Source organism: Rhinopithecus bieti, unplaced genomic scaffold, assembly GCF_001698545.2.
Source record: "Rhinopithecus bieti isolate Rb0 unplaced genomic scaffold, ASM169854v2 scaffold_3067, whole genome shotgun sequence".
NCBI classification, from domain to species: Eukaryota; Metazoa; Chordata; class Mammalia; order Primates; family Cercopithecidae; genus Rhinopithecus; species Rhinopithecus bieti.
Genome location: NW_016804208.1, coordinates 887,471 through 901,522, shown reverse-complemented (window position 1 = coordinate 901,522; position 14,052 = coordinate 887,471). Strand labels below are relative to the sequence as shown.

General features: G+C 36.1%; 1 protein-coding gene across 10 annotated transcripts in view; it reads right to left on the bottom strand.

Moving 5' to 3' along the window:
• NFIB (nuclear factor I B) overlaps positions 1-14,052 on the bottom strand; it is a 252,781-nt gene that overhangs the window by 96,272 nt on the left and 142,457 nt on the right. For 9 of the 10 annotated variants that reach the window (XM_017867183.1, XM_017867190.1, XM_017867181.1 and 6 more), the window contains exon 3: positions 2,203-2,256. In XM_017867183.1, the coding sequence (XP_017722672.1) occupies positions 2,203-2,256 (54 nt within the window). Of the gene's footprint in view, positions 1-2,202; positions 2,257-3,133; positions 3,278-14,052 lie in introns of those variants that run through there. The other variant, XM_017867191.1, reaches the window with a different exon arrangement.

Below are 14,052 nucleotides of genomic sequence, written 5' to 3'. Positions count from 1 at the left end.
TTCATAGTATTACAATACACAAAACATATTAAAATGAATATTTTACTTTCTGGATAATCAAATAAAATTCTAATTACATTCCATTTAAGTTGGATATAATGTGTATTTTATTACATTCTGGCTCTAAAAAACTAGAATTGATGTATGATTTACGTATATACAATTTTCAACTAATCATAAAATGTATTTATCTGTAGCATCCCAGTTTCAGGACATAGTCTCAGAAAGGTTTGAGTTCCAAGGAAAATGTAAAAGGGAAAAAAAAATTAGAGATGTTCTACCTTGATTGTTTCTGTTTGCCATGTTACATGCAAACAGAGAAATAAAGAGATACTACATTGAATGAAATTTTAACCAAGCTTCTTGACAAATATTGAAAAATCGAATGATGTTACGTAACTATTCAAGGATTATTTATTCAGCTCAAGTAGAGAATGGTTTTAGGTGAGTATAATTCCTTCTGTACATGTTCAGAAATGCACTTCAAACAATAACTACTATATTAATTTCAAATCAAGCTTTCCTTCAAATGCAGAAAACATATCCGTCATTTAGTCCAACTTATAATAGCTATCAACTCTTTTTCCACCAAAGGTTCCCCTCTACTGCCACCTCATTCTTTGTAAGATGAGTAAGGAGACTTTTAAAAAATGTTCGGATAAAATTCATTTTGTCTACCATGCAACACATGGAAAGTATCAGTTAATTAAACAGGAAAAAATATTTGTAAAGTTAAAAGACCCCTATAATTAATGGAAAATATCTGAACTTCAAGAAAAGTTTTGACAAATTTATTATTATTCTAAACTAGCCTTTTTGGGAAAGATAACTAAACATAGTATCAATCCTCCATGCACACCCAACAAACATAAACATAAATTTAACTGGGAATTACTATTCTTAAATCTGTTCATTTTAATGTTTTGCTCTCAAGTATAGTATATTTGAATGATTTATGATAAAGAACAATGACAAATCAACTTAGCATACATTTTTAAACTGCGTTTAATTAAGACTTTTATCTTTGAAGTGATACTACTTTGTCAACAGAAGAGCGAAGAGCAGAATAAGTATTTGGAAAAAGATAATTTTTCTAAATATAAACAATATAGACAGGACTCAGAAAAATACAGTCTGTTTTGATTTTGCATTTTTACTTGTATATCTACTTGCTGTATCTTTCTAAAATCATGTTAAGACAAAATTGGTCTGATATATTTTCTTGCAATTTTGAGGTTCTTCCGGTATTTCAGCCTCACATTAGCTAAGCACAACTTCAAGGAAGATCAAACGATGCAGGACCTAAAAACTAAGTCTACCTGAGGAAACTTTTCCTATTACTTCGTATGAACTTTTTGGTTTATTTTCAATGAAAAGACAGATGAGATTGTTTGGGGAGATGGGGGGCATGTGTAGCTGGTTCAGGGTTTTTGTGTTTGGTTTTGTTTTTGTTAGTTTATTCTTAGAGCACTCTTTTACTAAAGTCACCAATATAATTCACATTCTTTTAATAATGAAAAACTCCTTGTGCTAGTTTTATCTCACGAGAAAAAACACAGCTCCTAAATCAAAAGCAAAATGCTGTATGTTCAGAGCTATATGAAGACAGCCAAGTTATAAAAGCCCATTTTCAGATCTGGAACAACTTCTGAAAACAAAGAGGGTATTTGGGATACCTTACGCTACAGAAAAAAAAAATTCCTGCTTTCATTATTTCCTGATTCTGGAGATCCAATAAAACCTTATGGAATAAAATGTCTTGCAAAATCCTTCAGTGAAAACATAACCAATCACTCCCACCCCAACCCCTTTTAAAGTAATGAGAGTTGATAAACTATAATTACAGTATGAAAATGTTTACATTTTCTTATGAGTTTTAAAAGAAAGATTAAAAGATTCATTGCCTTTCCAAACAGCAATTATTTTAGCACCTAAAAGATACACAACTAAAATATATGCATATTTATTTTCAAAGAAACACCAACAAAAATTAAAACATTGGTGATTAGGTAAATACTGATGACGCCAATATAAAAGTATTTGCCACTGCAAAGGGCCTAAGCACAATCACATCTTGTCCCGATCATACCTGCCTGCCAGAACAAAATAGGCAGCTGACCAATTATGGGGTGTTTATCTATACAGTGGTACCTTTGTTCTCCAACAATGTCAGATTGCAAACGTCCTGGAACACATATTTACCTGGAGGATTCTTGGCAGGATCATTGTGGCTTGGACTTCCTGATTGTCCAGAATCTGTAAAGAAATCACAGAAAATGTTTTCTTTTTAATTTGTTTTGAAAGAATTTCACAATCCTCAAGGGACTTGGAAAAAAATGTTTAAGGTATAAAAATGAAGGTGAGTGCTTAAATAAAATATACTTTCCCAAGCCTTTTGATAGAAACATTTTACTCATCCAACTAGATAAATGCATATACATATTTCTATGTCAAAAGGAAAAGACAAGTATTGGTCTACAGTTTTCTTGGGCTAGAGCAAGGTTTTTTTGAAACAAAAGATCTGGCTACAAAGCCACTGAAGACGGTTTGAAGGTTAGGCAAATACTGAGGCCTGCCAGTAGCAATATGAAATAAAGCAGATATATTCTCTTAAAAATGCAATCTGAGTGTAATTAAACATGCATTTAAAAGCCTGAAAGTATGTTTTTATTCAATGAGTAAAATACACAGAAATGAGAGTCCGCTTTTCCAGGATTTCACACATAAGTACACATACCCACTCCAATAATCCCCCAACCTACTGGATCCAGGCCCAGATTTGTCTATATCCCATAATAGCAATCGATTTGCAAACACCAAGAAAAGCATAAATTACTAGGTAGAAACCAACATGGCTTTGTGGAGAGCAAATGGTTGGATCAATTTAATTTCCAACCATGACAGATGGACAGACTTTGCAGATAAGGAGGAAGAGATCAATGTCGTATATCTGAATTCCCTACCCCATATTATTTCTCATTGATGCTACAGAAAGAAACGTGGAAGATATACAACTGTTAGGCAACATGCCTTTCTGGACTGATCTGACACTGTTATGTTTTGCTCACTCCTCTTCCCTCCTTGTCCCCTCTGCATTTATCTGTGTCATTTGCCCATATTATTATACACTTACTTGCAAGTTGCTTTGTAATCTTCTTTTATTGGTTCTAGCATTTAAGTTTTGTCTCCCCAACTAAATTGCATATTCCTAAGCAGAGGCAGAGATTCTGTCTACTTCTTTTGTGTCTTCCTCAGTGTGCTGTTCATGGCTGTGAATGCACTAGGCTTGCAGTAAACGCCAGAGGAATGGATGGCTCAGCTCCAGCAGGCTCTTTGCTTGCCTAGAAAAGGCAATTTTGAACTTGATAATGAATTTCAACAAAATTTGATAGGTGGGGCACAAATGACAGTTCTGTCATATACTGCCATATACTGACAAGTCTCTTCCCCCAAACCTTGCCATTATACTTGAGCCAAGAAAGTGATTTGGTTAAGCAGGAAAATCATATGCTGGTTTTTTTATCGGAGTTATTCTGTCCTTTCAGGTAAGTGATTAACATACTGAAACTGCTGCTTCTACTATTAAATGTAAGAACATCCTGTTAGTTTCTTCTCATATAAAACCTGGTTATTTATTTCTGCCCTTTGCCTCATGCCTGTTAGCTTAGATATAATGCTGAGATCAGAATTTTACCCCTTCATCCCATTTCCTTAATTGTCTTTTTGGTTTTATTCTAGAACAGATCTCACGAAATCTTAGCAAGCATATTTAGTGATTCCCACATTTTCCTCCAATTGTTTCCTGATTTCTCAAAATGAAAGTAAAGAAACTAGAAATGACCACTCTTCATCTGGCTCGAGTCTCCTGAAGACTGTCAAAGAGCTGAGAATACTCTAAAAATCCCATCTCCCATGAAGCCCTCTTATTACTTTTTCTGAAATCAAGGCAAGATTCAGTGACTTATAAATTAGAAGATCAATCTTCTTCGTTCTACATTCCTATAAAAAAAGTGGTACAATATGGGCCACTTTCCAGGCCTGGAGTATGATAGCTACATAAAAATGATAAATCATAACTTTTTGCTATAGCATCAGCTATTTTTCCCTTGAGTCCCTCTGACAAATGTCTCTCAGCATTGGTACTACATTCCAGTTTAATTTCTCAAGTGATTCTAACACTTTTTAGGAATTCCTACTTATGTATAATACACCCACTGACCAGAGCCTCCCTATGTTTTATTTTCCCTCCAAAGCTGTCTCACTCTTATGAAGGTCTAGACATGCATCCCTCAGCGTCGCTAATGCCACGCTTGTGATGAAACCTGAGATAGTTAAAGTTGTCACTTCGTTGCAGCAGTCGCCTCATTTCAGGAGTTGTAGACTCTCTGCATGAGCCTTAGCATGTTTAGTTACAGCAACTTCAAAATGGTGCCACAAAACTCTTTTCCATCATCTGTTGCTAAAATTTGGGTTCAGCAGAGAAAAGAACGAAAGTCTCTTCCATTCTTAAGAAAGGATCCAGCTAGAGAAACTCTATTCTTTTCTGCTGTAAATTATTTTTTCTTCTCATTTCCAACAATTGCAGACCAACTTCTTCGACTGAAAAAATATACTTACTAAAAAACCCACAAGCATTTGAGGGAAAGCTGAAGTAGACCCTAAATTTGAGGCACACATTTGCTTTTTGTAGCAATTCCACTTTCTAAAATGATCTGGTGTTTACTGGCACACAATGACAGACTTTCCTTCATATGCCAAAGCTCATGCCCTCTCATGAAATAAAACAGGGTATACTGTGTCCCAGAAACATAGGAGAGGGCCCTCTCAGTGAGCAAATGACAGAGCATTTACTTTTCAGACTGTAAATTCTAACACTATAATCTACTCTTAACTCTTATGTCACCTTATATTGGTCACTTAATTCCAACTGCTGGAAAAGGAAGTAACCAGGGAGTCGCGGTTGGCAGAGAAACCAGAAATGAACTGTTATTGTGGTTGACTTCAGAGAAAGAATTATTCAGACCACATCTAAACCCCTTCCAATTCACCACCTAGGTCAAATTACTCTACACCCAAAGGTTTTATTTAACCACTTCCATCACTTTGCTCAACACCTCCCACCTCTCTCTCTCTCTCTCTCTCTCTCTCTCTCTCTCTCTCTCTCTGTGTGTGTGTGTGTGTGTGCGCGCTTAATATGTTATAGTGAAGCCTTGCTCTGTCCCTCACTTGCGGCATGATCTTGTACAAAATTACTTACTCTTAAGTGTCTTGGAGTCTGGATCTTGAAAACTGCAATAATATTATCTACCTTGTAAAATCATTGCAAGATTATACCATATTAAGTACCAAAAGCATTGGGTCAGACACAGTCTATATTATCAGTAAATAAAAGACATTATTAATATTAAGCATAGAGTCACATTAAAAATGATTAATATATTTAATGGTTTAAACATATTAAAATGAAAAAAAGTATTCACTGTAATGTGGCTCTATGCTTAATGATAACTAACTTTTAGGAAGAAAGGGAGAAAAGGGACATAACTAAGTTCTGTCCATCCCAACACAAGCATCTAAAAATGACTTGTGAGTTGACTAAGCATGGAGAAGCGTGCATCCACCTGAGAAGTCCTGCGTAAATGCTTTCATCCCTCACTCCCCAAAAGGGAGGAGCCCACTGCTGCTTCAAGGCTTTTAGGAGCTGTCATGCTCAAAAGGCAGTAGACAGCAGCCAGTTGATGAAAATTACCTTCCAGAAGGCTGAAGTCTTTGAGGAACAAGGCTGCTAAGAGTTGTGAGCTGCCCAGCATACTGGGTCTAGTGTCTGGGGAAAAAAAAAAATTTTTTTTTTTTTTTTTTTGAGACAGACTCTTGCTCTATCACCCAGGCTGGAGTCCAGTAGCACTATCTCAGCTCACTGAAGCCTCCACCTCCTGGGTTCAAGCGATTCTTGTGCTCCAGCTTCCCGAGCAGCTAGGACTACAGGCGCACACCACCATACCCAGGTAATATTTGTATTTTTTGGTAGAGACGGGGTTTCACCATGTTGGCCAGGCTGGACTCTAACTCCTGGCCTGAAGTGATCCGCCCACCTTGGCCTCCCAAAGTGCTGGGATTACATGTGTGAGCCACCACGCCCAGTTTAGTGTCTGGAAAGATTCTGATGCAGTAGAGAAAAGAGAGTTTTGAAGGCAGCCAACCAAAACCAGTCCTCCCTCATTCCCTTCCACCTCTCATTTTCTCTTCCTTGATCTCAATCTCTATTTTCTACATTTCTGTGTTGTCTCTTTCTGACTTGACTGGGCGTAATGTTGAACTGAAATAAATTTTGTATTACATATTTATGAAAGTTTCATGTTCCCCATTCTTTAAATGTGGATTAAACATATGTTTATTCTTCTAAAAAAAAAAAAAGGTAATGAAGTTACTTCTAAATTATTATCTTTTAAACTTAATCAGTTCCTTCCTCTCCAGGTTAAAGATTCTCCAAGTACAAGAAAAGGTTCACATTTATGCAGGACCCTTACCAACTTTTCAATCCTTTCGTCCACTCCTTTTGTAAAAAGCAGTCAATCTCTCGTGGCTCTTCCAATATCTAAGCTTTACCCGAGGAGTGAGCAGTTTTTTCTAATGACCCCATTTTATGGAAGATCCTGGGATACGTAAGTGATCAAACAGCGTGTCCAAAGTTACAAAGCAACTATTAAAACTTCTGTTCTCTATATGGGCAGCCTATTCAGACACAATACTTCTTGTATTGTTATGATGCAATCCTAAAATAATGTACAGCCAAATGACTTTTCAGTAGTTTAACTGTTTCTGGAAAACTTATCTTCCCCTAACTTCCCTCACCCTTCCCACTATTCACCAATACATTCAAGAATCTTTTTATTAAGCCTTTAGCTACTTTCTATATCTAAGTTGGAAGTAATCATTAGCATCACTGAACTCTATACACTAATTGATGTCTTAAAGAGAGGCCAATTCTATAAATCAAATTTAGTTTGGATTGTCTCCATTAAGCAAAGGAAATTCTAATGTTTTCTGGACAATCTGGTGGAAGCTCTATACGATGTGTGTTAAATATATATGACAATAAATAAATAATAGCCTGTAAAGTATTTCTTACTGAGCACTAACTTTCTGGAGTAGATACACTGCAACTATCTGAGGTAGATAAATCATCAAAACTGTCAAAGATTTTTTTGTAGGTCATTAATGTAAGCATCATTCAAATGTAAATCAATTAAGATTTATGCTCATGCCTGTAAATCCCAGCACTTTTGGAGGCCGAGGCAGGCAGACTGTTTGAGGTCAGGAGTTCAACACCAGCCTGGTCAACATGGTGAAACCCTGTCTCTACCAAAAAATACAAAAAAGTAGCTGGGTGTGGTGGCACACACCTGTAATCCCAGCTACTTGAGAGGCTGAGACATGAGAATCGCTTGAACCTGGGAGGTGCAGGTTGCAGTGAGCCAAGATCGGCTCATGTATTCCAAACACTCGGTAATGTTTGGAACACAGTAAGTGCTCCATAATGCTTATTAAATTTATATTTAATTTACAATAATGATCTTTAAATATTGTTTTTAAAAAAGAATACACACTCTATGCCATGTAGAAGTTCAGAGGCTACCTGAAGAGACGGAAATATACAAATTAAAAAATACACAAATCAAGAGGGGACAGATGATTCTTCCTAGGAAGGGTAGGCAAAGGCATATCATAAAAGATATCAAAAGAAGGTGACCTTAGGAACAATGCCATGAAAAAATGACCTGATTTCCCACCTTTCTAAGACATAGTTCACTCTTTTACCAAGATGATCTTTATAAGACCCAAAACTGATTAAGCTAAACATCTGCTAAAACCTTTACATATATTCTGAAACTAGTATGCCATTCGTGGCACCTTGATCTGGCCTCCATCAGCACCTGGGTCATACTGTAGCCTTTTGGTTCCTTGTGTGTCTCCTTCATTTGATGTCTCCAAGTCTGTGCATAATGTTCCCCCTTTTTTCTCCCTGAAGTCCCCCATGGTGAGGTCATCCCCTTTAGATCCTCAACAATATGACATGAGGTCTACTGCCCTATTTAGCCTTATATAGCCCTAATCTTTGGGATAAGGCCTGGCACATTTGGTTGAGTCAAATGAACAGAAAACCATCAGTCTATAAACTATGAAAGTGCACAAAAAAGAAAGACAAAGCATACCGCTCTGTGTAAAATCACACGTTAGAAGTCAAACAGATAAATTTCTTGTGGCAAGCCAGGGAACCAGACACACAATTCCCAGGGCTAAGTCTCCCAGTCTAATGTAAGGCTCAGTCCTACTTCCCAACTTCCTGAAGAAATATTTGGAAAAAGATAGGGTGGCTAAGACGTACTATTTTGAGTCAGAAATTATTTTTTGTCCATCTCCTATAAAGAGAAGAAACCTTTGGTGAAGGTCCAGGTCCCTACTTTGCAAGCACTGGGCCAAGAAAGTTTTAATGACCTTTATACATAAACTTTCTACTCCTAGATGAAATTTCTTTTAGGAACTCTTTTTATTCTCTGACACCATAGCTTGAGGATCAACAGAAAAAGATAACTGGAGAAGCATAATTTTAATTTATAATGATTTTGGAGCAAAGAAGGAGCTGTACAAGGTGAGTTTTCAGGTCCCCTGTGGCTCTAAAATTCTATGATTCCATAACAATATAGCTTTTATATCAAGGGATATCAGAGGAGTAAATGAAACCCACACTGTAACCTATTAACCTACAGACAGCCTCTTGCTAGAACTAAACGTAGTCATCATGTCATAAAGGGCCCCTTTGTCATAGTCCTTTGCCTTAAGCAGGTGAAGAAATAGCCCATTGTCAATGAAAGAATACCATGAGATTTTTTTAAGGCTTAGAACAGTCTCTTTCTTTCTCTCTAAAACATTATTAATTGATAATATAACAGTATATTTTTACAATTAAGTATATAGCATGCCAGAAACAAGATGTAACAGGTAAGAAACAAAAGCTTGAGGGAAGGAATACAAATGCATGTATTTTATAGTAGGGGAATAAAAAAGTAAAACAAAAACATCTGTATTATTAAGGGTAATGGAGAGCAAACTATTCTCCTTGGGTCAAACCTTCTCTCTTCCCCTCTCTCTGTCCAAAGTTTTCTACCATACCCTTTGCAGTTTACTGTCTCCCATGACTGATTCTTCGAGATTTATAGCACATTAGCTTTCCATAATCACAATTCTCATTACATAATTTGGCTTTTTTTTCCTAGCACAGTTAAAACACTAGGCAGCTTCAGTTCTAATGGAAGATTGCTTCATTGCTTTGGGTGACACAAAATTATAGTTTTACATTATTTTATTTTCTATTAGATGTGTATTAAAATAAGACAACGAAAGAACACAGGAAAACTGAGTGTTTTCCTTGCCTCCCGTAAGCATGTAAATATTTGGGAAATGGTTTCTCTCTCTCTCTCCCTCCCTCCTTCATGGTTCTCTCTCTCTCTCTCTGCATGTGTGTGTGTGTGAGAGAGAGTGTGTGCCTGTGTCTTCCTTTATCTCCCTGTCTCCCTCTCTGCTTCTGTCTCTCTGTCTCTTTTCAACAGGGCATTAAATTATTTGGAGTCCACTTCACTGCAAAACTTGGTTAACAAGCTGTACATGGGAAGTTTTAACTTTATCGCTTTGTTAATGGAATCCCTGACCTTTTTTTTTTTTTTTTTTTTTTTTTTTAAGTGAATCTGTACTCCTCCTAAACCCAGTTCTGAGCAATAAGAGAAATTAGACCTCTCTGAATATTTTGGCAGAACCAAAATAACATTTGGGAGATGCAGTTTCCTGCATATTTTAAACCATTTACTATTTTACATTTGAAGGCCTGTATCTTCAGATCCCTCTTTCTGTTGGTTAACATTGGTTTTAAAATATATGTTTGATTTAGCAAAACGCATAGTTTAAAAAGATGTTGCTACATTTAAGATCTTCACGATAAAATAATTTCATTAACCAAAGAAAACTACAGAACAAGAGAGTAGATATTTCGCTCCTGAACATTCCACTTGTTTTATCATTAAGCTTTCTTTTAAAGAGCCACTTTTTGGCTTAACAAGGAGATTAGGTTCAAAGCGTCATATCCCAAGGATTAAAATAAGGATTTGTTAAGGCTCAAGACTCAAATTTGTCCACAGGGAATTAACTGAAAAACATAGGCCACTGAAATTTAAGGTAGAAAAAAAATCATACATCAAAAATCACATATCAAAAAAAAAAATCAAATCAAACCATTCTACCACAGGGGACTACTAATGAAACTCCTGCAAATATGAAACCCCTGCACAAAAAGCGTTAAATCTGCCAACATCTCTGACCAGAGCGCTGTGGTACTTCATTAAGTAGCACCAACCCACCCCCCCAACAATGGGAAGCTAGGATAATCGTATCTGACCTTTCTGCCCCATCCTAAGATTAAGTTCAATGACTTTCTACTGATCTAGGGATTGAGTGAACCAAACGTCATAATCAGGATCACCTACAGTTCTTGCTTTTGAAGGCTTTAACCTATAGAATGCAAAAACACCGTACTGGTCATTGTCAAGATTGCTGACTTTCTACAGTGTGTTTTCAATTAAGTAAATAAAATGTGGTAATTAAATCAAGATTACATAATATGTTTTTGATTTGTAATCTTATTTAAATTAATTAACTGACTCAATCCTTGCTTAGTTTTTAAACTGGTCGAGTTAAGGAAAGAGTCCCTGGGAACAAATCCAGTTTTCTATCTTTAAAAACAAGGCACAGCAATCTGGCAGACTTAAAAATATATATTAAATGCACCGGCATAATGTATATACAGAGGCAAGGGTGCTAATGTAGAGGAGGGAAGAGTTTTATGGCATGATTTTGACTAAAAGAAATAGCTCTCGCACTAGAGAGAAATAAACTAAAACATTATTTATTCAAAACATTTCTTTTCGAATTTTATGAAGATTGCATATTTGTTGGAAGCAAAACATTTCCAGCTGTATTTTAAGTTTCTGAAGAGAGTTGTAAGATTTATAATCTTTCATAAATGCTGCCCATATCTTATAATATTAGATGAACACACCACTGCGTACTTTGAGGAACAATTTGCCAATGCAGTTTGCCACATGAAAATAATAAAGTCCTTTCCAAAATCCAGCCAGATCCAGTAGGAAAAGAGGAGATGAATGTTCTGTCTTTTCCATCTGGGAGACATTTTGGATTTCAGCTATACTATGTAATATACATTTTTTTTTTTTCCCCTTGGAAACCAAGAAACCTGCATTTTACAGCAAGGTATGTAGTGCAAAGAAAATGTTGGTGAAATAGGAATCTGGAAATGAAAACCAGAATGTCATCAGACTTAAGAACATAATCATGGAGGCAAATTGAAAAATCAGTGCAGAATTTCAACATAAACCAAATGCAATGTTTATGATTCTATTAGTCTTAAATTTTCTCTTAAAAGGAAAGCATAGAAAATAAGTGCTGTTTTACCTCCAAAGTCCTGAACAGCATTTATGTTACTACCTAGCACCATGACTTACACATGTGGTTTATCCTGGAGTCTTCACGCATTATTCTAAATCACACACATACAACACTCCTGTGTACACGTGACCCCTCTGTGCTATGTCATTTCATGTATTTTCCCCAAAACTTAATATATCTAGGTTAAAATCAGACGTAAGACTTTCTAATATTTCACTGGCAATCTTTCTTCTCAGGGAGCAGGACGTGTTCTCTCCAAACTGTCTGGAGAGTCAGGACTCCCGGGTTCTATTCGGCAACTGCCAAGCGCTTGTACGCTGACCCTAAGCAAACCATTTCACGCACGAATCAGTTTTCATCTTGCCCAGTCCCAACTAGTTAAGAAAAGGTAAGAGTTTAGTCTTAGTTGTTTTCAAAGGAATTAGAAATAATAGGAAAAAAATAATTTCATAAAACAGTGAAATATGCACAAGTATTTTTGTGGAAAAAGGCTATGAGATATATATATTTAATGTACTTTAAGGTTTAATTAGTACTCCTCCTCCTCCAAAAAAAAACCAAAATCCCCACCTAGTTGGTTGCACTGCCCCTTGAAAACACTGACAACACAGGTAATTGAAGGACTGACTGGGTTAGAGTGCAACTCTTCTGCTACATTTTAAAATCCATGGGGTCAAGAAACATGTGAGTCTTATTTACTGCCCTAGCATATTCCTGGCATACAGTAGATGCTCAATCAATATGTGTTGAATGACTAACCACGGTTTTACAGAGAACAAGATGATGACTGGTAGCACTTAAAACAGTTCATCTTCCTTAAATTACAAACAAACTGCCAGTAATGCCAAGCATAACTTTTAGTTTTTGCTTATTATCTACATATATTCTAATTATTAAGTTTCTACAACCTCTCTACAAATACAAATGTAGGGATTGACTCAATGACCAAAAAGTCGTATTCGTATTTTTTAATTGCTCATTTTTTCACAGGCATATGCTCCTAAAAAATTTTTAATTGGATACAGATTTATCTATTATGTTAGCTAAAAAGATACTTTGCCAAATCATTAAAATGTTTATGTCTGTATCATTATGTGAGCTTAGAGAGAAGAAACTGGATGGGTTTTTTATATCTTATGTTACTTACATGTGATTAATAACCAGTCCTTGTTTTATTATTAAATTATGGCTCCTAAGTCTGTGATAATATATTCACATAAAAATAAATGTATATATTTAATCTCAAGATGCATAACAATTAACTGGATAACAGAGTAAGATGATGCATAGCATACTTTCTATCAAAGTAAAGTAGATTTGTATGTGGGGTATTCATTATTGCTTCTGTTCATAAAATAACTTTATCATAATATTAGAGGGAAAAAATCAGATAAGTCATTTGATGAACAGGAAGCTTGCTGATGTGGCAGATAATAGTATTAAATGTCCTAACAGTTCCTTTATAAGTGGTTCAAAGAACTTCTGTCCCCATGTTTTCAAGGCAAAAGCTAATTTACCAGGAATAAAACTATTTGAATAATGCATCATTGAACCAACATTTTGGAAAAGGGATAAAATGAGGAAACAAATGAGAAGACAGTAACTTCCTCTTGCAAATTAAAACTGTGCATGCAAAGAAAGGAACTCAATTATACTGATAAAACAAAAACAAAAAATAGCTAACATGATTTCCCTTTTTTTAAAACAGAAGGTGAAGAATATTCTAACAAATGAAATAATGTGTTTGAAAGAACTTTGAAAACTTTACAGGCTCACAGAGACATGAAGATAGGGCATTTTGTGGGGCAATATTCTTTCAAACAGTCATTTTAAGATAATAGTTTAAAATACAGATAATCCTGGCCAGGCACTGTGGCACATGCCTGTAATCCCAACACTATGGGAGGCTGAGGTGGGTGGATCACCTGAGGTCAGGAGTTCAAGACCAGCCTGGCCAACATAATGAAATTCCATCTCTACTAAAAATACAATAATTAACTGGGCATGGTGGTGGGTGCCTGTAGTCCCAGCTACTTGGGAGGCTGAGGTGGGAGGATCACCTGAGGTCAGGAGTTCAAGATCACCTGGCCAACATGGTGAAACTCCATCTCTACTAAAAATATAATAATTAGCTGGGCTTAGCGGTGGGTGCCTGTAGTTCCAGCTACTTGGGAGGCTGAGGTGGAAGGATTATTTGAGCCCTGGAGGTTGAGGCTGCAATGAGCTGAGATTGCACCACTACACTCCAGCCTCGGTGACAGAGTGAGACCATATCTTGAAAAAAATAAATAAAAATTAAAAAATAAAATGCAGATAATTCTAACAAAGAATAATAAAGAATAACAGAAGCCCACCATGAAATCTACTACTCATTACTATGGTTATTTGGGAAACGGGAAAATAAATTATGAGGGGCATGTTCACTTGCTATATCCATTTTAATGAAGGGAACTGAGAGTATAATGGTGCAGAGCTGTGTACCAGGTGCTCAAAATTCCTCCCATTTTGTCTTGTTACTCATTTTATCTTTAATAGAGA